The sequence below is a fragment of the Mus musculus genome, chromosome 18 (genome assembly GCF_000001635.26).
Source record: "Mus musculus strain C57BL/6J chromosome 18, GRCm38.p6 C57BL/6J".
NCBI classification, from domain to species: domain Eukaryota; kingdom Metazoa; phylum Chordata; class Mammalia; order Rodentia; family Muridae; genus Mus; species Mus musculus.
Genome location: NC_000084.6, coordinates 38,688,861 through 38,716,302, shown reverse-complemented (window position 1 = coordinate 38,716,302; position 27,442 = coordinate 38,688,861). Strand labels below are relative to the sequence as shown.

General features: G+C 46.2%; 2 protein-coding genes across 2 annotated transcripts in view; both read right to left on the bottom strand.

Annotated features, from left to right (window-relative positions):
* Positions 1 to 27,442, bottom strand: part of Arhgap26 (Rho GTPase activating protein 26) — a 774,669-nt gene that overhangs the window by 659,983 nt on the left and 87,244 nt on the right. The window lies entirely within an intron of this gene.
* Positions 1,538 to 1,980, bottom strand: Gm19774 (predicted gene, 19774). The gene has a single exon (NM_001370889.1). It carries the CDS (start codon positions 1,901 to 1,903, stop codon positions 1,790 to 1,792), a length of 114 nt encoding a protein of 37 aa, NP_001357818.1. The 5' UTR covers positions 1,904 to 1,980; the 3' UTR covers positions 1,538 to 1,789.

The following is a 27,442-nucleotide window of genomic DNA, read 5'->3' as shown; positions in this document are numbered from 1 at the left end:
TCCTGCCTCCAGGTTCCTGCCTTGACATCTTGTTCTTGTCTTCATTGATGCTTTGTCTGTCGTGCCAACAGAAACCTAACCACCACAGTGTGCAGGTGTTCATGAGTAAAGGAGATGGGGAGGAGCAGAGCTCATCACGAAGGTTTTGTGAGAACCTGGCCAAGGGATACAGTGAAGCCTCGGGACAGGAACCTGGCAAGTCTGGATATGTACCGATGTGGCACAAGTGGCAAAGGAGTCTGTTTGGTTCCAAACATAGATGGCTCACGGGATTCTGTTGTTGTTGTTGTTAAAATTATTTATTTATTCCCTTTACAACCCAATATCAGCCCTTTCTCTCCTCCCAGTACCCCATCATGTAAGTCCTTCCCCCAATTTCTTTTTTCCCCTTCTCTTTAAGGAGAAGCCCCCTCTGGGTGTCAAACTCCACTCCCTCCCGACTCCCACCCCCTGCGCACATCAAGTCACTGCAGGCCTAGGCACATCCCCTACCCACTGAGGCCAGGTGATGAGGTCCTTTTAGAGGCACAGGGTCCACAGGCAGGTAGGCAGGCAGGCAATGGGCTCAGGGACAGCCCTTGCTCTAGCTGTTTGAGGAAGACCAAGCCTGTTACACATGTACAGGGTGCCTAGGTTTAGTCCCTGCTTACTCTTTGGTTGGTTGTCTTAGTCAGGGTTTCTATTCCTGCACAAACATCATGACCAAGAAGCAGTTGGGGAGGAAAGGGTTTATTTGGCTTACACTTCCATACTGCTGTTCATCACCAAGGAAGTCAGGACTGGAACTCAAGCAGGTCAGAAAGCAGGAGCTGATGCAGAGGCCATGGAGGGATGTTCATTACTGGCTTGCCTCCCCTGGCTTGCTCAGCCTGTTTTCTTATAGAACCCAAGACTGCCAGCCCAGAGATGGTCCCACCCACAAGGGGCCTTTTCCCCTTGATCACTAACTGAGAAAATGCCTTACAGTTGGATCTCATGGAGGCATTTCCTCAACTGAAACTCCTTTCTCTGTGATAACTCCAGCTGTGTCAAGTTGACACAAAACTAGCCAGTACATTGGTGATTCAATCTCTGAGAGCCCCCAAGGGTCCAGGTTAGTTGATTTTGTTGGTCTTCCTGTGGAGTCCCTGTCCTCTTCAGGTTCTTCAATCTTTCTCCCACATCTTTCCATAAAACTCCCCCAGTTCCACCTAAAGTTTGGGTGTGAGTCCTTGCATCTCTTTCCATTGGCCGTTGGGTGGAGTCTCTCAGAGGACAGATATGCTAGGTTCCAGTCTGCAAGCATAACGAAGTATCATTAATAGTGTCAGGGATTGCTTCTTGCCCATGGGATGGGTCTCGGTTTGGGGCAGTCACTGGTTGGCCTTTCTCTTAGTCCGTACTCTATCTTTGTCCCTGCACATCTTGTAGACAGGACACGTGGCTCACAGGACTCTTGATGACACCCGAGGAGCACACTCGAGGCAGAAACTATACCTGCAACACTGAGGGAGATGACATCCCTGACAGTATGTGGCCCTGTGCTTTCTTTTTTTAATATATATTTGTATTGGGGGGAGGGAGTAGAAAAGAAAGCAGCCCCTATACTGGGCCTTATTCAGCGGCAGCTTCTTGCTCCATAGGGTTAAGGAAGACTTTGAGGAAATAAAAGTTGTTTGGAAAAATCCAGGTGTAGTTGCTTTGTATGCTGTGATGGGTAGGAGAGATGAAGTGAAGTGTGAAGGCCCTCACACCCTCCATCTTGCCTCAGACTATGTCCTGGAACCCTGGGGCGGAGAAAGTGCCACTTTCATTCCTGCTTCTTGGGGTTGTTTACTGCCACGTAGTGATAGAGGACCACAAGCAAGAAAAGCGACATGCCCAGCATGTGGGCGAAGATGGCGAGCTGCACGTCCGTGATCATCCTGACCAGCTCCAGCTGACTCCGACACTACAGCCGCACAAACTCGATGTAGGCGCCCTGAGCCGGAACTTCGTAGTTGGCCCTGTGCTTTCTGACCAACCAAGGTTTACAGGATTCCCATGGAGACCCTGTCCTCCTACAACATGCAGGAGCGTTTAAGGGGCAAGCACGCCCCAGTGCCACACTGAGCCTAGGCCTGCTCCCATCACTTGATAGAGTAACTCACTTTTCTCATCCAATCTTTCCGCCTGTAAAATAAAGACGGCCCCATGATCCTCCACTCAGCATCCTGAGAAAAAAGTTAAACAAAAGTCACCTGCATAGGAAGATAGCCAGGGACAATCATGCGACCTCGCCCACACAGAAGGTTATCATTCTAACTCCTAGAAACAAAATACCTCCACAAACGTCCACAGACTGGGCTTCTACACAACAGTCTAAAGGGAGCAGGCGGCCACTGTCCACCACACCCCTCCCCCTCCGGTTCTGCAATGAAGCCCTAATTGCCGTGTTGTTGGGGAGAAGTTTTATAGGTTTCATTAAAGGCCTAATTAGTCGACTTTAACTAAACAGGTTACCCTTAGTGGGTTCAACTCAATTAGGCAGAGGGACTGAGATTTTCCTGGCAAGTAAACAAGGAAGGAGGGGTGGGGAGGACAGGCCACAGATGGACCCACAGATAGACTGACAAACTCCATCAGCTGGTGGAGCCCCAGTGGCTTTTCCCTTTCTTTCCAGTGCACCCTCTTGCCACAGAGACCTGAGAGCATCGCAATCATTCACTTCCCCATCCCCCCCCCACAGTCGCCCAAGCCTCTGTGTAAGCCAGCTCTTCACACATGCAGTCTCCCCTGGCTTCACCTCTCCAGCTGAGTCCTGACTGAGATACACTTCCTACCAGGGTTAACTTGTAAGCCAAGGAAAGCCACTTCCTCTTTTCTACGTTAACCACTATTAAGTATTTAAGAGCTGATACAACCAGAATAGGGCTGTCTGTCACTATTTGTAATAGTTCTAACCTACAAAGTCACCGTAAACCCTGAATGACTGACTCCAGCATCACTGCTTCTGAGGAGAACTGTATTCATTCATTCATTCATTCATTCATTCACGCATGCACTCACACTAGGCAAATACTCTAGCACTGATCTACATTCCAGTGTGCTAGGAGAAACATGAGTTAGGTCCTGTTTACCCCTGGATGGAATAAGCCTCTGGAATGGTGGATGGGCCCCGCCATGTAAGGTAGGAGTGATAGTCTAGTACTTAGTAGCCAAAGCAGCGAATATTTGTAGTAATATAATCAGAAGGCTTGGAATAGGGTCAGAGTGCTTCCCTCTCTGAAGCACTTACAATGTTGTCAGGCCCAATTACAAGTACTCTGAGTGCTTTGCCGTTTTTTATACCAAGTACATGACAAGCCTGTAGAAGAAAGCCAAAGGAAATGGCATTCTCCTAGGGTGCCAACAGCCTCAGTCTGTCCTGTCACCCGACATATAGTGTTAACCTCAGGATATCAGAGTAGCCAGTGGGTTGTCCCAGGCTGGTCACACCAACTTGGGGCCAAATTCTAGTTGGTCCATTTGGGAAGAGTGACAGCATCTTTGAACTTTAGTTTTCCCATTTAACAATATGTCTAGCAGCAGCAGAACCTCCCTCTAAGAGCATGGGGGCAGGGCAGAAACATAAAGCCCTTGACACATCCCAGCTAGGCATCAAGATAGCAAAAAATGTCAGAAATGTATTCCCCCCCAGAAAACCTGAGTATGCCCACATCATAGCAAATGGTATAATGGAGAGTTCAGATCAGAATTGGCTAGCTCTAGACTAATGTGAAGTCCTTAAGCATTCACTCTGTGTCCACCCAGAGGACGCAGAAGCAACGACACAGAGTTCAGTAAACTCGGCAAGGCACTTGGGAGGTAAAGAGAGACGGGTCAGGAGTTCAAGGCCAGCCTCAGCTAATGATGAATGTAAAGTCAGAGTAGGCTGCATGGCACTCTGTCTCAAACAATGACAAAAGTCATATCAGCCTCCAGCCACAAAAGACAACACAACATTTATAAAACAAATGGTTTCGGACACTAGGTAAGTTTTTAGACCAAGTACAAGACAAGGGATTCCCTGAGGGAAAAAATAAAGGTAAATCCAGGAGCACCCAGCAAAGTGCCTAGGGGCAGGGTCCTGGGCCACTGCAGGGAAGAACGAAGGTCAATTTAGGAGCTTGCTGGGGAAGGAATGGTTCGTATTCCACCCAACCAGATTAGAATGACTTCCGAACACAGACAGCTTTGGGTACGGTCCTTCAGAGCAGGCCTTTCCCTACTGAGCCCAAATTAGCTCAGGCGAGATATTGGCAAAGTGCTCCTTTAATACTAAGTATTTCCGGCTGTGGGTCACAGGGTCACTGCTGCAATGCCCTAGAGCTCTATTGCCAGAGCATTAAAGCAGCCACAGACAAGATGTCAACAGACAGCCATGGTGTGTCCCAATAAAACTTTATTTCCCAATACAGGCAGCTGGACTGTGGGGCATAGTGCAGCAACCTCTGGTTTAGATAAACACTATTCTACACTCACCCTAGCTGTGCTGAAAAGCAGACTCACAGGGATCAAGCTAGTTCTCCAAGGAATTCTACATCTCAGACCAACCAAGTTCAGACAGGAACTAGAGAGATGCAAGAACCCAGCATGCTACAATACAGAGCTCATAGCATCCAAATCCAGAGTTGTCAGATCTGCAAAGAAGCAGGAAAATACAGCCCATAATGAGGGAAAAAGCAGTCAAGAGGAGCAGACCCAGAAAGGCCACAGATGATAGAATGAGCACACGGACACCAAAGAGGAATTATAATGGTGTGCTCCACAGAGAAACAGGAGAGCAATGCATCATGGGGAGAGAATGTGGTGTAGGAAAGGTCACATCTGCAAAGAAAAATAAAACAAATGGGGTAAGCCACAGAGCCAATTAGAAGAAGAGTTCAGAGAACTGAAAATCACAGCTGTGGAATTAGCAAGATGGCTTAGCAGGTAAAGGCACTTGCTGCCAAGTCCAAAGACCTGAGTTCAGTCTCTAGGACCTACATGATCATTCTGGCTTACACACACACACACACACACACACACACACACACAGAAATGCACACACAAATAACAAATACAGACAACAGAAACCATCAACAATGAAATGTTGATGGTAGAGAGCAATGTCAGAGGAAGCAGCGCATCATCGAAGTGGAGACGTCCGTACACAAGCAGATGTACTTCCAACAAGAACTTGGGGGGAAAGGAAGGCAGGAAGTGACGGGAGAAAATATATACAAAGAGACAACAGCCAAAATTTTCCAAATTTGGGGAAAAGGAAAGCCCATAGAGGCAATAGGCTAGACAAATCTCAAGCAGAAGAAATGTAAAGAAGGGCCAGGGAGATGGCTCAAGGGGAAAGGCACTTCTGCCGAGCCTGATGGCCTGAGTTCAGTCCCGGGGAACCAAATGATGGAAGACAAAAAGAAATTTCTGAGATTTATTCCCCCCCACACACACACACAGGATTTTTGCATTTAATTTTTAGATTTTTTTTTATTCTATAAATGCAAGCTTTATTATTAATGTACCTTCTCCCATAGACAGACGCCTGCCCCAACAAAGAAGTTGAAAAGTCAGAAATCTTGTGACATGCTTTGGTACCCAGAAGAGAGCTTGAGCCTCTTCATGGCTTCCAACGCTTCGGAGAGTCCATGGTCATTCTGAGAGCACTCCTTGGCGTTCTTCTGCCTGGCGATCCTTCTTGTTGTAGAGTACTCACAGCACGTTATCCAATCCCTGTATCCCATCAAAAACCGTCTGTGCCTCATCTCTCTTTGACGCTGAGTGAAGAACCAGGGTCTGATGACTTCTTTCCACAGTTTGAGTTCCTCAGCCAAGGCCTGCAGTTTCCTCCTTAGGGTAATGGTCTGTCTCCAAGTGCTTTCTTAGCTTCTGCAACTGCTCATAGGTCAACTTAAAGGTTCTTCTATCCTTTAAGTACAGATAATGAATTGTCTTCATCTCAATTTCTTCCATCATGACGGCTGCTCACTTGAGTTCCCTCCTTCAGTTTCAGATTTTTTTTTAGAGACAGGATCTTTCTGTGTATCCTTGACTTTCCTGTTCTGCAACTCACTATGTAGACCAGGCTGGGATTTTGTTGTTGTTGTTGTTGTTTTCTTTTCCTTTTTTTTTTTTTTTTTTTTTTTTGGCTTTCTGAGACAGGGTTTCTCTGTGTAGCCCTGGCTGTCCTGGAACTCACTCTGTAGACCAGGCTGGCCTTGAACTCAGAAATTCGCCTGCCTCTGCCTCCCGAGTGCTGGGATTAAAGGCGTGCGCCACCACACCCGGCTCCTTTTTTCAAAACAAGGCTGTGGAGATGGCTCGCTGTTTGCTCTTACAGAGGACCCAGGTTCAACTCCCAACACTGACTTGGCAGCTCCCAAGTGTCTCTTTCACTCCACTTCTGCCTTCCCCCTGTACACATATACATGACGCACACACAGACATTCACATAGGCAAGCACCCACATACATAAAACAAAACAAAAAAGAAGCCTCTCAGGGTTCAGGCTTTGTCCAAAAAATTCCAGCCATAGAACTGTGAGGACTGATGTTATGTTTTAAGTTTAAATTACTGTGCTTAACAGATCTATAAAACATAAAATGCCTCTCGCCTGGAAGCCCCACTTGCCTAAGGAGAGTTGACTTCCTGGAATGTTGGGGGCTGCTCATGTAAGGTAACAAGGCACGTGTTTTCAAACTTCTGTAAACAAGCTTGGGTGCCTCAACTGCGCAAGATGTGCTTGATCGCACACAGGGAGGAGCTACATCAGGATGTATGCTTGCTCCCACTGGAGGAAGGCAGGAAGTATGGAGCCTTGTGAGTTCTGCCTTTCTAAGTCTCTGACTAATACAAGTTGCTTCCAGACTCTGGGGACCTGGAAATGGACCTGGACATTGTCTTGGCCAGAATTTAATAAAGTTTGCTTTAAATTTGGCTCAAAAATTGTGGTAGTGGTCTTATTCTCTCCTGGTGGGATTAACAGTACCACCATGTCTGGCCGAGGAGAAAAAAACAGTTGAAGGCATATCTTTGATAAAAGATATGTCTACACAGTACACTTGATAGAACAGAGATCCCACCATCTGACATAGCATGGATAAAGCTGGAGGCCATTATGTTAAATGAAGTAAAAGCAGATACACAGGGGTGAATAATGCATTGATCTTACCTATATTTAAAGATCTAGGCAACAGGGCTGGAGAGATGGCTCAGTGGTTAGGAGCACTGACTGCTCTTCTGAAGGTCCTGAGTTCAAATCCCAGCAACCACATGGTGGCTCACAACCATCCATAATGAGATCTGATGTCCTCTTCTGGTGTATCTGAAGACAGCTTCAGTGTACTTAGATATAATAATAATAAATAAATCTTTTTTTAAAAAGAAAAAAAAATCTAGGCAACAAAGAAGCCAATCATCACAGGCAGAGACTCAAACATGAGGGAGAGAAAGAAGAAAGAAGAAAGAAGAAAGAAGAAAGAAGAAAGAAGAAAGAAGAAAGAAGAAAGAAGAAAGAAGAAAGAAGAGGAGGAGGAGGAGGAGGAGGAGGAGGAGAAGGAGAAGGAGAAGGAGAAGGAGAAGGAGAAGGAGAAGGAGAAGGAGAAGGAGAAGAAGAAGAAGAAGAAGAAGAAGAAGAAGAAGAAGAAGAAGAAGAAGAAGAAGAAGAAGAAGAAGAAGAAGAAGGTTAGAAAAAGCCAAGTGACAAGCACCAGGTCTAGGGACCTAAAGTATATTCTGAGATTACAAATAACAAGACTGTACTACATTTAGAATCCTGCTGAGTAGATTACAGTTTATCTTAACTTTAAAACAGACTTGGAAAACTAGCTATGATGAGTGTGTTTTTAGCTATTTTATCAATTGTGCTGTTAGTTTCTTATTCTTATTATCTTAAGATAATATTATCATAGTAGCTTTATACTAGACCAGGTTGACCTTGAACTCACAGAGTTCTGCCTGCCTCTGTGCCTGGGGTGCTGGGACCAAAGGCGTAGACTACCAAGCCCAGATAAAGGTCTGTTTGCTATGACCTAAAAAGAAAACTTCCATTTGGGAATTTCCCAGATCAGATGGAGATGATGTGGGATTGTCCTGGTCATTAATGGATGGAAGGTCTCACCTGCTGTGATCTTAAACTGTGTAAGAACGCTACAGGAAGACAGGCATACTGTAAGACAGCTAACGAGCATCCTCCCCCGTGGTCCTTGATGCACTTACTGCGTTAGCTATGAAGTGAGTTCCTTAGTTGGAGGCCATGTGAGTGAAATAGTGACAGGGCTGCCTTCAAGCTCCTAACTGACTTCCCTCAATGATGGACTGTAACAACCTGGAAATAGAAGAAGAAAGAAACCCTTCCTTTCCCTAAATTGCTTTTGGTCATGATGTTTTATCACAGCATCAAAAATGAAACTAGGGCCAGGTGGTGGTGATGCACGCCTTTAATCCCAGCACTCAGGAGGCAGAGACAGGCAGATCTCTGTGGGACCCAGGTCAGCCTGATTTACATAGTGAGTTCCAGGGCAGCTTGGTTTATACAGTGAGACCCTGTCTCAGAAAATTAAAAACAAACAAACAAACAAAACCACCAAAATTTAAAAAGGTATATGCAAAATAATAACTCTTAGAACTCAACTATAGAAAGAAATTGAAGACATAAAAGTGGATAAAAGAAATGTCTCGTCGGCCGGGCATGGTGGTGCACACCATTAGTCCCACCTCTTAGACGGGTTCTTAGGAGGTTGCTACTCTGAGTTCAAGACTCTCTAGTCTACAAAGTAAGTTCTAGGATAACGAGAAGACTACATAGAAAAATCCTGTCGCAAAAAAAGAGAGAGAGAGAGAGAGAAAGGAAGGGAGGGACGGAGGGAGGGAAGAAAGAGAGAGAGAGAGGAAGAAGAGGTGGAGGAGGGAGGAAGAGGAGGAAGTAGCAGCAGGAGCAGCAGCAGCCACCACTGCTAACACCAAGCATGATCACTATGTCTGAATCCCACTGCTTGGGACACTAAGGCAGGATGGTCACCATTAATGCAACGTCAGCCTTGTAGACAAGTTCCAGGCCAGATAGGACGGTATGATGAGACCTCAAAAATAAGGTGTTGCAACAAATTAACTACACATACAGCAGCATGGATGAGTACTAAGTAGCAGCAAGCACTCAAACCCAAAGGCAACAGTCAGGGAAAAATAATAAAGATCAGAGCAAAAATTAATAAAACCAAAACAACAACAGCATAAAGACTCAAGGAAACATTTTCTTTGAAAAAAAAAAAAAAAAAAGAACAAGATTGACAGATTTTTGGCCAAGTTTAGCCAAACAACATGTTAAGTGAAAGAAGCCAAGCATACCTCAGAAATACCTACTGTGTGGTTTAATTTACATGGAATTCTTTAAAAGGCTATACTAGTGATAATGATTTTAAAAATCAAAAAACAACATAGTTGCTAGGTAGTAGGAGCAGAGGTGACAGGTGTTTGGAGGGGCGGGGGTGTAGAAAGTGCTATGTTATGACAGGTAAAAGTTTAAAGGCTTCATGTAAGTCAGGTATGGTGACATACCAATGTACTCTCAGAACTCCAGAAATAAAAGCATGAATGTTGTCAGATCAAGGTCAGCCTAGGACACAACAGAGCCTGTCCCAAAGCAAAGACTATCCTTTTGTTTAAACCCCATGGAACTGTACACTTAAAACTGACTGTAGGGCTGGTGAGATGGCTCAGTGGGTAAGAGACTGCTCTTCCGAAGGTCCGAAGTTCAAATCCCAGCAACCACATGGTGGCTCACAACCATGCGTAACGAGATCTGACGCCCTCTTCTGGAGTGTCTGAAGACAGCTACAGTGTACTTACATATAATAAATAAATAAATCTTTAAAAAAAAAAACTGACTGTAGCTGGGTAGTGGTGGCACATTGCTTTAATCCCAACACTCAGGATACAGAGGCAGATTTCTGTTAGTTCAAGGAAAGTCTGGTCTACACAGTGAAACCCTGTCTTGAAAAACCACACACACAAACACACACACACATGCATGCATGCACACACACAGATTGTAATGCTTTAAGTGAGTATCACCAATACAATTGACCAAACATTAAAAAAAAAAAAGTATATACTAGGGCTGCTAGAGAGATAGCTCAGTAGTCAAAAATGTACTGCTCGTGGACCCACATGTGGTTCCTAGCACCCACACCAGGCAGCTCACAATGGCCTGTTAACTCCAGGTCCAGGGATCTAACACCTCAGCCCCGGGATTACAGACATTGTAACATGGGTTCGGGTATATGCATAGAGGTCCGAATGCTTGTGCAGCAAACACTTTATTGGCTAAGCCATCCCTCCAGCTCATGTTTCCTCTTTTGAGACAGAATGTCTGTTTTAGTTTCATATTTTTACATTTACATGAGCATGTGTGGTGTGTGTATGTTTGTGTGTGTGTATGTGTGTGTGTGTGTATGCATGTAGATGCACGTGCATGCATATATATTTTTAGGCCCAAGGTTGGCATCAGATGTCTTCCTCAAATCACTTTCAACCTCTTGTGGACATCTGCTGTCACACACATATACCCCCACACACATACATATATACCCACACACACATACATATATACCCACACACACATACATATATACCCACACACACATACATATATACCCACACACATATAAATATATACCCACACACATATACCTATATACCCACACACACATACATATATACCCACACACACATACATATATACCCACACACATATACATAATTTTAAAAAACAAACTAGAATAGACTGAAATCAGTGATGAGGTCAGAAAAGAATGCAGGAGACTCCCCTAGGGAAAGACATCCAACTTCTATATTTAACTCACCTCCTAAAATATTTATTTTGGTCTACATTTTCTAGTGTGTACCTTATGCTCATACATTAGCATATGTATATTATTTATAAGTGAGTGCTCAGACACTAAGATCTGTACTCATTTTTTCCCTGCTGATAGAGACCCATTTAAAGCCCTTGGAGACTTCAAACTTTCCAGGGTAAGCCTTTGGTGGCGAAGAAGCTGGAGGGGCGGGGGGTGGGGGGTGGGGGATACCAAGATGTGACTGACGGCAGGTTCCTTCAAGATGGAGAAGGGAGAAAGAACTTGGGGGCTCTGGGCAAGAGGAAGGCTCTGGGCAAGGGCTCCTCAGGGGTGAGGCAAAGGAAGGTGACTCTTTCTAGGGTGGGTGAACTTAGTTAAGATGAAAAGGAGAAGACTTGGAAACAAGAATTGAGAGAGAATAGTGTATTCTCAGCAGGAGATGGTCTGGGAGCCACAGTGAAGAGCTAAGACAGAGGCAGAGTTACAAAGCTGTCACTGAGGTGTGTGTGTGTGTGTGTCCAACACATGGAGGCCAGTTTGATGTGGGATGACTTTCTCTACCACTCTTGGGCTTATTTTAAAGACAAGTCTCTCTCTCACTGAACCGGAGGTCAGGGCTCAGCTAGATGGCAAGCCTGGAGGGCCCCCTGGTCTCTGCTCCCTAAGCACTGGGGCTATGCATAAGCTATCAGCTCTGATCTTGCATGGGTGGCAGAAAACTGCATTTGGGGCTTTATACTTGCATGGAAAGTACTTTGCCTGCAAAGCCATCCCTCCTGTCTGCTCCCCACTTTTGAGATAGGATGTGTGCTTCTGTTGTAGACTTTTTCATTTGCACACACACACACACACACACACACACACACACACACGGTGTTTGGTATGTGTTTATAAGGTTATGTGTACGTGCACTTGTGTGCTTGTGCATGTGGAGGTTCAAAGTTGATGTGAGGTGTCTTCCTCAATTTAGTGACCACCTCTGTGGTCATCTGGTCTCATATGCACACACACACACACACACACACACACACACAATTTTTTAAAAGTTTATCAAAATTAGCAATGCTACCAGGCAATTGTGGTTCACACCTTTAATCCCAGCACTTGGGAGGCAGAAGCAGACAGATCTCTGTGAATTTGAGGCTAGCCTGGTCTACAGAGTGAGTTTCAGCATATCCAGGGGTACACAAAGGAACTCTGTCTCAAAAACTAAAAGCAATCAAACAAATAATTTAAAAAAATGAGCAAAGCCCCCACCTCCTTAGCACTGGAATCACGGGCGGCCCGCACACCTACCCAGCCTTCACATAGGTTCTAATCTCATCTTTGCTCCCCACATGTATGCAGCAAATGCTTTACCCACTGAGTCACCTCTCTGTCCCCAAGACTAAGTTCTGCACTGTAGCCCAAGTTGGTCTACAATTCACAATCTTCTTGCCTCAACCTGCAGAGTGTTGGGATGACAGACATTCGCCATCACATGTAGATGATGGTCTCATTTTTCAATGCCAACGTCATCAAAGCAGGGAAAGAATCATGCGTTATAGTAGGGTAGGGTAACACGTGGTCTTTGGGACAACCAATATGGCAAAGAGCATTTGGAACGACTTGACTCTTCCACATTAATGAGAGAGTAGCTAAACCTGTTGTCTTTGCAGCAGCAGAACCTGGCACAATGGCATTCCTGACCTGCTTCAGATGCTTTGCGACAGCTAGCACTGAAGGAAATGTCCCCTAATGCTAACTCCGGCATCAAAAACGGAGCAAGAGGAAGGCGGTGAGAATTAAGTGGAAACCAGGAAACTAGTATCAGGCCCCTCGGTTACAGACTAAAACTTCCATATTGTCTCTGAAGCTAATTTTGGCCCCAGTGGTCAGCACCAACCTGGGTGTGGTAACTGTGTGGGTAGGACCACCAGCAAGTCCGGAAGTGAGTCTGGTGAATCAGGTTGAGGCCTGACTCATCCAGAATCATGGGAATAGTGACTCTGGATCCAGTGGCCTCATCACCCAAGCAAGGCCTTCAGGGACATCATTAGTGGTTGTGAATGCCTGCCCAGAATTCCTCACAGGATGGCTGCCAGGCCTGCCCACAGGCCACTTGGGTAATTAAGTCCCCCGACTTACCCTCCTGCAGATTCAGAGAGCTAGCAGGAGACTTCCGGACTTAATCTCTCTGAGCAAGGCAATAGCCTTCAAGATGCGCTTCCTCCTAAGTAGTTCAACCCCTTTCCCTCATTGCTACTTTGTGCAGGACTTGTGAGATTGAGAGGAGGATCAGCTGCAGACCCCTTTCTCAGTCCCTCGCTGTAAAGCAACTTCATCTGGGGAAATTCAGGCAGCCTCCCTGGCAACTCTCTGCTCTCCCCCTAATTAACAGCAACTTTACCTGTCCTTCAGAGGGTGTGAGCGGGGCACAGAACCATCTGGTTCACAGAGCTCTGCGATATCTCAGCCAACACGGCAGTGTCAACAATGCTGTGTGACCTAAAGAGTAAAGACCCAATATCGAGAGCTCGGTGGAACCAGAGAAAGACACTCACCCATCTCTGCTCATGTCATCGAGAGCACAGAATTCAGGCCAAAAGTTGCTAGCATGTTTCCCCTCTAAGATGAAAACTAAATGACCCATTTGCTAAAACTGCCTTGGGTTCTGAGGAACATCACCTAATTCCCACACCAGCCCTGCATGTTATAAGTTCTCTTATATGGAACAAGATGATATATTTCAAAGGGTAGTAGTAACACAAACCATGCTGCCTGGTTAGTATTTAGGCCTTCTGGGGCCCCAGTTTCTTTAACTATAAAATGGAGGCCAAATGCAGGGTCCAGCTCACACATCACCCAGCAGGTTAGTGAACTGAATATGGAAATAACAGAGAAGAACATAAACTTTAGCCCTGGCGATCATTGTCATCATTTGTTAAAGACAAAAAAGGAAACTGGGAGGAGGGAGGAGGCTAGGTGGGGTTGCATGTGCTTAGTATTATCTAAAACCTTGCCTTCCACAACACAACACACTTAATTAATGAACTAATTAAGACAAGAAAACCAAGCCATAGAAATTCCTCGTCTGGGGTGGTACAACGGATAGGTGATGGTGGAAGGCTTAGACTCGTGGCTGTTTCTAGCTCCAAAGACTTTGTTCTTGACCACCAAACACAACATCCTCCATATTTAACACCCTAGGGGACATTCTGTATGGAAAGAAGAAAGCTTGGGCTGGAGAGGTGGCTCAGCGGTTAAGAGCACTGACTGCTCTCCCAGAGGTCCTGAGTTCAATTCCCATCAACCATGTGGTAGCTCACAACCATCTGTAATGGGATCCGATGCCCTCTTCTGGTGTTTCTAAACACAGCTACATTGTATATATATGAAAGCTGAAAAAATAGGCAAGCTCAAGAATGGGGAGAGTAGAACAGCCCTAAAGAACTGCGTACACACCTCTCACCCCTCCCCCAGCTAAGCCAACGTCAAATCTACTGCTGGTTTTCAATATTTAATCAAGAAAATCCCTTCCATCTAAGGCAGTTTGGATCAGGGTGAGTCCTCTTATAATTAAAATCTTCTGCAGACCAGACCAGGGTAGTAATCTAACTCTCCTCCCCCAAACTTAGTTCTTGGGCCTGACTAAGCCAAGAAGAGCCATGAGACTCAACTCCAAGATTCTGCAAAGAAAGCTATTTCTCAGATCATTTGTCCTCACCCCTCAAGCCCCTTCTAACATGCCAGACACTGTGTTAACATACTCTGAGCGGGCTGAGCACAAGACTGCAGGGAAGTAACCAGAGGGTTGCCCCTGGCACACCAGTGAGGGACACCTGCAGTCCACAGCAGGACCCTGGTTCTCCAGGTCACCAAAACAGAAGTCTCTGGCATCCAGGCCAGGTCTTTCCCAAACTGTGCATTCATTGCTGCAGCTGGACTCTAGCTTGTCTTCAAATGGAAGAGGTAATGGGAATTTCTGCGCAGACTAAATTATTCATGGCCATCGAACTACATAAGCAGCATTCGATCTTTGTCTCTGGACACAGTCTTTGCCCAGATCAAAATATTCGATCGAGGTCCAAACAGGAAATGCAGCTATAAAATGCGTGACTTAATATACCCGGGTGAAGCCCTGGCCTGCAAGGTGGCTTCTTTCCAATTTTGCATCTAATCCGCTCATGGGGGGAGGGGGCGCGGGGGGTGGAGGTGATGGTGCTGGGGTACTTTTGATTTTTTTTTTTTTACATCACAAGTATCGTAGAAAATATACAATGAAAACCCCAATGACTCCTCGGAGAATTCGCTCCCCTCCTCATCTTCTTTGATTCCCCTGCCTCCTCTCCACATCCTTTGAACTTCTAAAGAGACACTTTGAAGGCATGACAGAAAGCAGTTTTTCATTCATGCTCCTCTTTGATGCTCTCGCTATTCATCGGAACTGTAGAGTCCACAGGATGTCGGCTGGGAGGGCTGAAAGTCAATACTGCCGACGAAAGGGCAAGGAAGAGCCCGGACCGCTTTGGTCAATGGAATAGATGGCTGAAGGAGGATGCTAGGATGACCTGAGGGATGCAGGCAGAATTTCTGGCCACTCTTGCATGTCTCATCTTCATAGTAGCAATTGATAAGACAGGCTGAGGATGCATAAGTCCAGGGGCAGTGCACGGTCTGCAGAGGCTTTGATGAGATACTTCCTCCAGCTCTGACCTTCAACCCCAGAGCTCTTTGTCCATCCTCAGATTTCAGCCATAACCCAGCTCCTACCTGGAGGAAAGCACTAGGGGTTTTGACGTTTCCACCTTCCTCTAGGTTCCCCGTGACTGATTCATTCAGTTCTGTATTAACAGGATACTGGGGGAAGGGGGGCTGGGTGTGCTGAGGAGTGAGTGAGGCTGGCACTGAATAAATTATTGGAAACAAAGGCTTTTATAGATGGCTCTCAGGAAGCCTAAAGCCTTCAAAGCAGCAACCCTTGTCCCCTGGCCTAGGATTTGGGGGTGCAGAGAGAGCCAACTGAACTATGCAAACCCAGCAGGAAAATGCATTAGTTTGTTGGAGATGCTGTGGGTACTGAGCCAGGGTTGTGAGCATTGGGGATAGAAAGAAACAACTTCATCCAACCCCACGTATTAAATGCAGAAGATGCTACTACTCTGGAGATTCTGATGTCAGCAGGGGGGTAATGCTCAGAAATATTTACTGAGCCCTAGTCCTAAGCCCTGGGGAGGGGGAGAAGGGAGAAGAGTAAAAAATAAATGAACTATCTGCCCCTGTGCCAAGAATTAAGAGGTCAAATGTAAAGCAGTCCTACTTGCTATGTATAACTATAAATTGAGACATATGTCTTGAAGGAAATTATGAAAACATATGACCCAAGCACACCTCCATTTGCATATGGACAACGAGGGGGCGTGTTTAAGCTCAGACCTAAAGCAGAGCTAAAAGGCACAGTAGGAATCACATGATATGTATGGGGGTGGGGTTGGGGGGGTGCAGATAGCTTTTTATACAAAAGAAACAGCACAGAAAATGGTACAGTTTAAGGTGAGGCAGGTCTACGGGGTCAGTATTCTAAGCAGAGAGCCTATTAGACACAAAGACTCAACAAATATGTCCTGAGCTCCCATGACACCCAGATACAGTTCTGAGAACATGACGGTGACCCTAGCACACAAAACCCCAGGCCTCCTGGAGCTTATGCTCCAGACAGTAACCTAGCTGGGAACCAGATACTGGCCTGCCGAACCACCAAAAGCTCAAACTACAAAGGTACATCGAGCACACGAATGGTCCCACTTCATACACTCACTGGACAATCCGGAGCACACGCTTGCAAAGTTAAAGGGAAGAACAACTGTCATCCCCTCTCTTCCCAGATGTATGCTAGATAGATACCACCCATGGAAATAGAGCAGATGACGGGTAAACTGAGTCAGTCTAGAAGCTCCACCCCTGATGCCTGGAATCCCGCCTCACCAGGGCAAGTGGAAGCTCCGAAGGTCACTATAGCATATGGTTTAGGGTATGGGGTTTTTAAGTCAAGCAACTTGGCTTTCTCCTCCCAACCCTGCTCCTCATCCATTGGACCCAGAACACAGCCTTTGTGCTCCCCACTCCTTGGCCAACACAGCATGGTGACTAGAACCTCCCTGTGAGGGCTAAAAGGTGAGGGCATGTGGGATGCCTGGTGTGGTGAGGGCACACAGGGAATACTGAGTTAGCCTCCGCTGCTATGACTGATATAGTCTATCCCGACTGGAGGCGCCTGCTTTAATGTAATTTTCATAAATCACACAATTACGAGTCGGACAATTGAGTACCATTTGCAACCCTCTCCCCTTTATTCATCCATTGCCAGGGAAGCCAAGGCATAGCTCAGCATCCACCCGGCATAACCCCAGCACTTCAAAGTCCTGGATGCTCATTTCTGAGAACAGTGTAGCAACCACAGGAAGCATGCTGCAGCAGGGAACAACGGGCTGGATGAGTCCCACAGGACTCGCGCGGAAATATCTTCCATTCAGAAAGACTTTGTGAATTTTCCATTGCAAATATTTAATATCGAACTGGGTTCTCTCTTCCGCCTCTGCCAGCGGAGTGCTCAAAATAATTTTAATATTAGTCTAAGCCAAGGAAAATTAGGAAAATAAATCTGAAACTTTTCCTCCCCCACCCCACCCCTCCCCCTTCTACTCTCTCTCACTCCCTGTAACATATCCCAACGCCAAAATTCAATGACAACGTGAAATCAAACAGCTGGAGAGGTCGCTTAGAAAACCAGATAATGTGGCTCCGAGGCTGGCTCTGCAATTTTCACCTCAGGGTTCGAGGCTACCCCACGAGTCTTTGAGATTCAGCTTCCTGATCCTTAAGATGGGAAGTTGTGGCCAGGTGGCCCATGCCTTTAATCCCAGCACAGTTCAGAGAGAGGCAGGCCAATCTCTGAAGTCCGGTCAGCCTGGTCTACAGAGCAAGTTCCAGGATAGCCAGGGCTATAAAGAGAAACCCTGTCTTTAAAAATAGGGTGGAGGGGAACACAAACATTTACCCCACTGGCTGACTGTGGAAATAAAATGACATAGGATTTACTGGAAGGCCCACAGCAGAACACCGAGTACTTTTACTTCTGCCTGGCCTGTTCCTGCTAACGATATAGGTCATCAAGAAAAAGTCTTCGAACAGCCCAAGCCTAAGGCCAAGAAGAAAATCAGTCTTTGCCAGAGGTGGAATGAGTAGACTCCTCACTTTCATCTTCCTCAGAAAGCCAAGATGGAAGGAAAGATGTGTATAACATTGAATCTACCAGAGACCAAACTGAAGAGCAACTAAATGGCATGTCCTTGCTTCTGTCTGTTTGTTTGGAGGGTTGTATGTGCAAGTCAGAGGATAGCTCGCAGAAATGAGTTCTCTCCTACCCTGTGAGGCCCTGGGATCAAACTCAGGTCTTCTGACTTGGCAGCAAGCACCTCCACCCACTTAGCCATCTCACCAGCCCTTTGAACTGCACTTAGAACTGCCTTCCTTAGTTCCTGGGGAGTCCAATCCAGTCAGAGTCAATGGCAGATCACAATCCTAGACATTACTAGTAATTTGACAGCCTCACTAGAGTTTGCTCTCTTCCTCTTTTCCTCTATGGACTGAGCAAGATTCCTGAAGCTTGCAGCCTGGGAAGAAGATTAAAGCACAATGTCATGGAGAGCAGTGATTCCATGAAAGAAACAGAGTTGGTGGTGAGACAGGGAGTGTGGTTGGAGATATACCTCAGAGCGTGCGCAGAGCGTGTGCTCTCTCTCTCTCTCTCTCTCTCTCTCTCTCTCTCTCTCTCTCTCTCTCTCTCGCATGCATACAGGTTCTTTACCCACAGAGTGAACACCAGACCAAGCGAGGAAAGGATAACCTTGGATTTTCCCATCTAAGCCATCTCTAGTCCATATACAGCCCCAGAGATGGCCTTAGCACATTACCAGAATCACGTGGGTTTTGCTGGAACCACCGCAAACTAAAAAACAATCATGGGAGCAATCCCGGTTTCCTGAGTACACAGTCCACACCAGGCCTGGGATGAGTGCCTCTCTGGGGCCTTCACACAAAATCTCTTCTACAACAAGATGAAGGTGTTATTTATCACGGCTGCTTTTCACTGACAGGGAAGCCGGGAGCTCAGAGAGGGCAAGCCCAGCCCTGCCTGGCTCATCACGGGGGAGACAAATCTACGCTTGCCATCTGCCCCCACCACACACTGCTTCCCTGCAGCTCTAGCGGGGACATAAAGCTTTCCCTCACTCATGCCGGGGTGTTAGGTTGTCATCTGAAGAAAGGAAGACATTCAGATGGCCCACCTAAGGACTGTTGAACTCAAGACAACTTTGTTTGCCATAAGATAACTTTAAGAGCTGGGCGTGGTGGCACATGCCTTTAATCCCAGCACTCGGGAGGCATAGGCAGGTGGATTTCTGAGTTCGAGGCCAGCCTGGTCTACAAAGTGAGTTCCAGGACAGCCAGGGCTATACAGAGAAACCCTGTCTCGAAAAACCAAAAAAAAAAAAAAAAATAATAATAATAATAATAATTTTAAAATGACTTATTTATTTTTATTTCATGTGCATTGTGTATTGTCTGTATGTCTGTCTGTGTGAGGGGGTTGAATCCCCTATAGCTAGAGGTAGAGAAAGTTGTGAGTTATCATGTGGGTGCTGGGAATTGAACCTGGGTCCTTTGAAAGAGCAGCCAGTGCTCTTAACCGCTGAGTCATCTCTCCAGGCCTAGCACAAGACAATTTTTAAACAAGGATTTAGTGCCGACATTTAAAAATTCCAAGAGTTTACAGGCGAGAGTATAGTCCAGTGGCTGCATATTTGCCTAGCTTAATTAAGCAAGACCCTAGGTTCAATCCTAGCACTAAACAAAGAGAACATACTCGTGATTTAATATACAAATCTGAACACCTGATTTCTTTTTTTTAAAGTATTGCAGGAGCCAATGAGATGGTTCCACGGGTAAGGACACTTGCTGTCAAAATGATGGCCTGAGTTCAATCCCCAGGACCCACATGGGAGAAGGAGAAAACAGACTCCTGCTAGCTGTCCTCTGACTTTTACTCACACACACCACTATGCCTCTGAAATAAAGAAATAAATAAATGAAACAAAAGTTAAATATCATCAATTACAGGGCTGAGGATGCAGCTCAGTTAGTACAATGCTTGCCCAGCATGCACAAAGACCTGGACTCAATCCCCAGCACTGCATAAAACTGGGACTGGTGGTGCACGCTTCTAATCCTAGAACTCAAGACAGAAGATGCAGTTCAGGTTTCCTCCGTTACATGGCTGGTTCAAGGCCATGTGGGCTATTTGAACCACATCTCATAAAAAGGGAGTGGAGGAGGGAGAGAAGGTGACCATCCTAGCTGTGACAATCTATGCCCATACTCCCAGCCGTTCAAGGAAGCTAAGGCTAGGAAAAATCATTAGCCCAAGAGTTCAACGTCACCCTGGGCACCATAGAAAGACCTGATCTCAAAATATACATATATGTGGCAGGGGTTAGGGGACAGGAGAGGAGGAAATGGGAGGGAGGGGAGAATAGAGAGAAAAAGAAAGAGATTTGAGAGATGGGTTTGCAGATGAAGGCACATGCCACCGGGCATGACAAGTTCAATCCCTAGATCCAGGGTAGAAGGAGAGAGCTGACAACTGCACCTTGTCCTTACTTTAATGTATATACATGTGTGTGAACACACACATACATGTGCAATCTTAGTTACTGTTCTATTGCTGTGAAGAGACACCGTGACCAAGGAAAGCCTTATAAAAGAAAGCATTATTTTATTAGGGGCTTGCTTTATACTTTCAGAGGATTCTTAGTCATCATGGCAAGGAGCAGCCAGGTCCGCTGCTAGAGCAGTAGCTGAAAGCTTTAAATCCTGATCCGTAGGCAGCAGGCAGAGAGAACGACCAGTCCTGTCATGGGTTTTTGAAACTTCCAAAGTCCACCCTTAGTGACATTCTGCCTCTAAGAAGGTCACACCTCCAAATCCTTCACAAACAGTTCCATTCACATGGGACCCAGCATCCAAACATATGAGTCTATGAAGGCCATTCACGTTCAAACCAGCAAACATGAACACTGAATGAATAAATGTAAACTAAACCATCAATGCTTTGAGTTGAGACTCTGCCTCAGGAGCAAGGTGGAAGGCAAGGACAACCGGGGGCTGTCTTCTGACCTCCACAGGCACAGCCCGGCATTCTCACATCCTCACAGACAAACATGAGTACAAACCCTACACACATAAAAATAAATAGTTTAAAAAACTAAATTTCGTCACACTGACGTTCATGCCTGCTTGTTTGTCCATCACGGAGACATACCCTCTGTGAGGACAGAAACCGGGTGGTCAGGGCTGAGCCCACTCCGAGCTCACAGAGGACGAAGACAATCAGCTACACTGACTTTGAAATTTGTTGCAATAGCCATCCTAACCAATCTCACTTTTGTCCAACGCCCCTCACACACTCTGGTACTCTGTGGATCTGTGTAAGAGTCCTCAGCCCCAAGTCCCAAATCTTGAATGACTGATTCCTAGGAGACAGGAATCTCTAATGTCAAAAAAAAAAAAAAAAGTGTCTCTAGTAAAACTCATCTTCTGCCTTTGACAGAGGAAGTGTCCTGTGGCTGCTTTCCCATCTTGTTCTGGTATCAAAGGCTTGACCAGGGAGTCTCTGAGCAAAGACCAGGGACCCCAGACCCAGCTACGACCACCTGCTCAAACACTGCTTGGCTTTGCTGCCAAGAGAGACACAGAACACCCTTATGAAACAGTAACAGGACACACACTGGGCACTCCACCCAGCCTGCAGCTCAGGGGAGTCTCACCAGGGAGGGACAAGAACAATGGGCCTTGTAGGCAAGAGGAGGAGGTTTTTCAGGCTCCGAATTCTTTGGATAGGGGATCTGACTGTGCAGTTTGTTTCCCCTCCAGTACTGGGGGTTGAACCCAGGACTTCGCTCATGCTACATAAGGAGGTTTTGCCAATATCCCAGCCCTTCCTAAGAATTAAACATCTCCTATTGGTATCCAGGCTGGAAATGGCAATTTCACATGATAAGGGGGGGAAAATGTCATTTTTCAGTCAGAAAATACAGGATGGATTTCCAGCTTCTTTCCCACACCAGCCAGATGAGGTATTTTAACTTCTGAGAACCGTCACGCCATCTGGCTTGGGTGGTGGACCCTCATTATTCACAAAGGACAGTGCCCAAGACTCTCAGTGGATGCTTGAAACCATGAATGAGCTCTAATTACACACAAACACACACACACATACACACACATACACACACACACACATACAATGGCTTCCCCCATCTACACACCTATAATGATTTATAAACTACACAAAATAACAGATAAACAATAACTAATAATGAAAGTAGAACTCTATCAACGCCCTATGATAAAAGTAACTGAAAGCATAGTCTGCTCATTTCTAGAATTTTCCATCTCTTACTGTTGAATTGAAGCTCAGAGTAGTTTACTAAATCCTGGAAAGCAAATTGTGAACAGAGGGAAACACTGTACTTTCAGACGGGAACCATCAAGCACATCACAAATGACACTCATCACACAAACTCTTGTTCTAACTTCAGGCATCAAGCACTGTGGCACAGTAACAGGCAGCAGAGACCACGCCCACAGAACGAGGGAGGGGCAGGAAGGGCCTCGGGTCCTCTGAGGAGTACTCTTGCCAAGGGATTGCAGTCTCCACTGATCAACTAGCACACAGACACACACCAGGGTATAGAACACACCTAGGAGAGAATACCAAGCTAGGTAGAGAAGGCTAGACCCAGTGTAGGGTCAGCTGCTGCATATCTTTTGTTTGTCACACATGGGTCCCAGATTTTCCAGAGTCAAATTATTGATGTGGTGGTGTTCATCCCTTGAGTTCTGCAAACAGCAGAGTGTTTGTTTCTGTGTCACAACCCAGAACTTAGCACCAGTCTCCATCATTTTTTTCTAAACTGACATATTATTTTATTTTGTGTGTATGAGTGCTTTGCTCATATGTATATCTGTGCACTGTGTTTGTCCAATGCCTGTGGAGGTCAGAGGCGGATGCTGAACTCCCACAACTGGAGTTATTGACAGTTGTGAGGCACTATATAGGTGCTTGGAATTGAATCTGGGTCCTTTGCAAGAACAAATGCTCTTTACCACTGATCTATCTCTTCAGCCCCCAAATCCCATCTGTTTTTTGGTTTTGGTTTTGGTTGTTGTTGTTGTTTAGTCAGGCTCTCACAATGTAACTCAGACTGGCTACAAATACTCTATATAACCTAGGCTAACGTCCAAATCATGGCAATCCTTCTGCCTCAGTCTCTCAAGCGCAGGGAATATGATCACAAGCCAACACACCTGGTGTCTTATTAGGATTCCGATTGCTGAAATAAGACCTGAGAGCAAGTCGGCTGAAAAGCATTTACTCAGCTAATGTTTCTACATCACATCAAAGGAAGTCAGGACAGGAACTCACACAGGGCAGGAACCTGGAGGCAGGAGCAGCTGCAGAGGCCATGAAGGGATGCTGCTCACTGTCTTGCTTCCCCTTGCTTGCTCAGCCTGCTTTCTTATAGAACCTGGGGCTACCAGACCAGGGATGGCCTCAAGCACAGTGGGTTGCGCCCTCTCCCGTCAATCACTAACTACTAAAACCCCTACAGCTGGGTACTACAGAGGCCTTTTCGGGAGGCTGCCTCTTCTCAGATGACTTCAGCTTGTGTCAAGTTAACATAAAACTATCCAGCACACCTGCTTCCACACATTTTGTTGATGGAACTGTTTGCCAAGTTCACTCTGTCATGGAATGTGTACATTTCCTGACACTGTGCAGGCAACTTGCAAACCAGCTTTCTCCAGTGTCTTGGCTCCTTCTTATACTCTATACTGAACCCAAATGTCACCGTCTCAGGTTGACCTTGCCTAATGATTCACTGGAGGCCTCTCCTTGCTTCACATTATAGCAGCGCCATCATTTGGCACTGAGCAGAGCTCAGAGGGCTTCACTTCTGAATTCTTTGTCTCTGTGTCTCTCTGTGTCTTTTTCTCTGTCTCTGTGTCTCTCTGTGTCTTTTTCTCTATCTCTGTGTCTGTGTCTTTTTCTCTGTTTTTGTGTCTCTCTGTGTCTCTCTTTTTAAAAGATTTATTTATTTATTTTATGTATGAGTGCTCTGTCTTCAGACACACCAGAAGAAGACAACAGATCACATAAGAGATGGTTGTAAGCCACCATGTGGATGCTGGGAAATGAACTCAGGACCTCGGCAAGAGCAGCCAGTGCTCTTAACCATCTCTCCAGCCAGCCCCCTGAATTCCCTATCTCTTCACCATCAACACCACAAGGCACAGGTCTCGTCTGTTGTGTGTGTCTGGCACCCAGAAACAAAGCACTCAACACTTAGGACTGAGCAACAACACGCAGATGAATGACTGACCTGACAGACTGAAGCCTGGGAAGAAATCATGCCTAAGGCCTCTAATCTCTAGAAGACACACATTCATCAAGAGGGCAGGTTCGCCGGGCAGTGGTGGTTTATGCCTTTAATCCCAACACTCAGGAGGCAGAGGCAGGCAGATCTCTGAGTTCGAGGCCAGCCTGGTCCACAGAGTGCGTTCCAGGAAAGCTAGGGCTACATAGAGAAACCCTGTCTTGAAAAACCAAAAAAAAAAAAAAAAAGACAGAGAGAGCGAGCGAGCAGGTTCTGGTGGGGAAATATGAGACTAATCTTCACAATTATATATCCAAGCTTTTAACCGTTTTAGGAAAAGTGACAGAGGATTCTCACCAATTCATGTGTTCTGGTGGTTCCTACAGACTTGGCCTTTGCCTTCAGAAAGGCAGTCCTCGGAGGGGATCTTGGAACGGATCAGGCCTCTAGGATGGCCCTATGTGGCCCCAGGCTAGCGTCCCCATAGCCCTTGGAAATCTTTAGCCTAACTCTACCAGAGAAAGAGGGGCCACTCCCCAGGGAAAGAGGGCACTGAGTTACTGTGCCCAATTCCCAGAGCCAAAGCTCTGGGCACACACCATCTCACCTCAGGACTCCTGGCCACCGAGCAGAATGGCAGCCACAGAGCAAGAACTGGATGCCCTTGTGAGGCAGAGAAATTAGGTCCCAAACACAGCTACACTTTGTGAGATTTAACAAACCCAGCCTGAAGAAAAGGTATACCGAGAGACTCATGGAACCGGGGGAGGGGGATATTGTGGAGTAAGAGCCAGGGCCATAAGGCTAGGAACCTGTCCACTCTCATCCCTGCAGGTCATTAGTATGGAGGAGATGGGATATGGCTTTAACATCCAGACTAAAGAAATGGAGAGGGGAGCAAAGCTGTTCTGTGGGGAGTCACCTCACTGCAGGGTGTTGTCTCTCTGTTTGAGAAAACCCTTTTTTCTTGTGCATGTTTTTGTTTTCCCCTTTGACAATTGGTTTGGGTCTCCTCAGCTTCTCTTTCTCTCTTGTGGTCTCTCACAGGCCTCCCACACCTTCTGGCTTCCAAGAGTACCCTGAGGGTATCTGCCAGTAGGAAGCCAAACAGGGAGGGAACTGACACAATCACTCGATGACATAAGCCTCCTGACCAGCTGCCAACTCTGCCTATTGAACATGGGACTGAAAAGCCAGCATTTCATTCAAAGTAGGTCACCTCCAAGCCTCGTAGATGTCAGCTGGCAGGTCACCGCAGACCTCGAATGCGGAGCCAAGTGGTTAGTGGTTTTCCTTGGGGACAAGCTGAGGTCACACAAAAAAGATGAAAACTAAGAAGGGCACTTGTACGGAATGGGTAAAGTGGAATGGAGTAGGCAGGGGACACTCATGGGCAAGCTAGGACAGTGTGCCTGCGAAGGTCTATGGAGCTGGAGGGTGCACATCCAGTGCCACCGCCACGCCTGCTACAGTTGACACTCGAAACCCTCACATTTACTTCTTGTGGTTCAGAGTAGTAAAGTCTCCAACTGAGGTCACGTGCTCCCTCAAATTGCAAGCCATCTATGTTGCAGATGTCCTCGTTTTAACCAAGGATTGTGTTAGACCCAAAGCTGACATGGAAAAAAAATGTCTGAGGCCTACACAGGTGTGGGAAAAATCAGAAGGGTGAATGTGTTGAGTGCACAGCTCCGGGGTGGAACACCAGACACTGAGCTGGGTACTGGCTTTATTTCCTGCTCACTGTGCCCCTTACGGAGAGCTTTTCTAAGTTCTGCAATGCTGAACTTCTTTAAGATAGGTGTTGTCCAGCCTCAGGGTACAAGAGAGATAGCACAATATATGACAGATGAGGGATCTCGAACCAACCTCAATAACTGGGCTATTCCATCACTCCGATTCCTACTACCACAGTGAGCAGCCATAGGCCAGCAGTAGTAGACTTCTCCCAGCCTTGAGGCTTCTCCCAGCCTGGGAGTTTAAATATATACCTAGTTTTGTTCGTAACATAATACCTAAAAAAATACCAGGATACCCCCAAGTCATGGGCTGACTTAAGAATTTCCTTTCTAAACAAGGAACAGACTGGCAAGACACACTGTTTTTAAGCAAGGAGTTTGTATCACCTGTCATTTTCCCCTTCTGCCCGACAAGAGAGGAATCTGAGCCACAGAATAACAGCACTCCATAGGCTATCATGAGCTGAATGTCCATGCAAGCTCATCTCAAATTCTGCTTTCTAGAATGCCAATCTATAGTCATACTCACCATGGCTGAGTGGTATGTGCTGGGGAAGGAGAGAAGACTCCTTATGGTCAAATGTGTTCTGAAAACTAAACCTGACATTGTCTTTTTCTCTAACTTTTAATGTGCACTGATAATCACCACCGTGAGTCTTGGACAAGGGGTAGCGGTACGGAACGTTCTCTCTGCGCCTTTGATCTTGGCTCTACCTCTGAGGAGCACCCTGAGGATGCTACAGAGCACAGGCTTTGAGAAATGTTCATCCCTGTTCAAAGGGGTTGCAGCATCCGTCTCTAGGGGCATGCTGTTGGTTCTGTCCTTGACCCTGAATGTTCGACCTCGTTATTTTGTTGTCATGCTGATCAGACATGAAGATGATGCTAAGCCCCGTGCGGGACCTGAGAGAGGAGGTGGTGCCATCGGGGCTGTGGTCTAATTATAGGCATACTCTATGAGAACAAAGAGCAGGCCTTGTACATACCACCTGAAAAGCAACACAAAGCGCTCAGGATGGAAGAAGATGAGGCAAAAGCCAGCACCTGGAAAAACAATGTCAGGCCTGTAATCTCAGCCATGCAGGAGGCTGAGACAGGAGCAACAGAAGTTCAAGGCCCGCCTGGGCTATAAAGTGAATGGTAGACAAGCCAGAACCATTTAGTAAGACCCTATCTCGAAATAAACCTATGTTTAAAGAACTAGCAGTACAGCTTAGCTGTAGAGCACTTGTTGAGAATGCACGAGGCCCTGTGTTCCATCCCCTAGCATCACAAAAAAATAAATTTTAAAAAAGGAAGAGAAAATAAAAGACGGTGCTACGAGTGGCAGCTTTGTGCCTGTGATCCTAGCATTTGCATGCACACCTGAGTGTCAGGG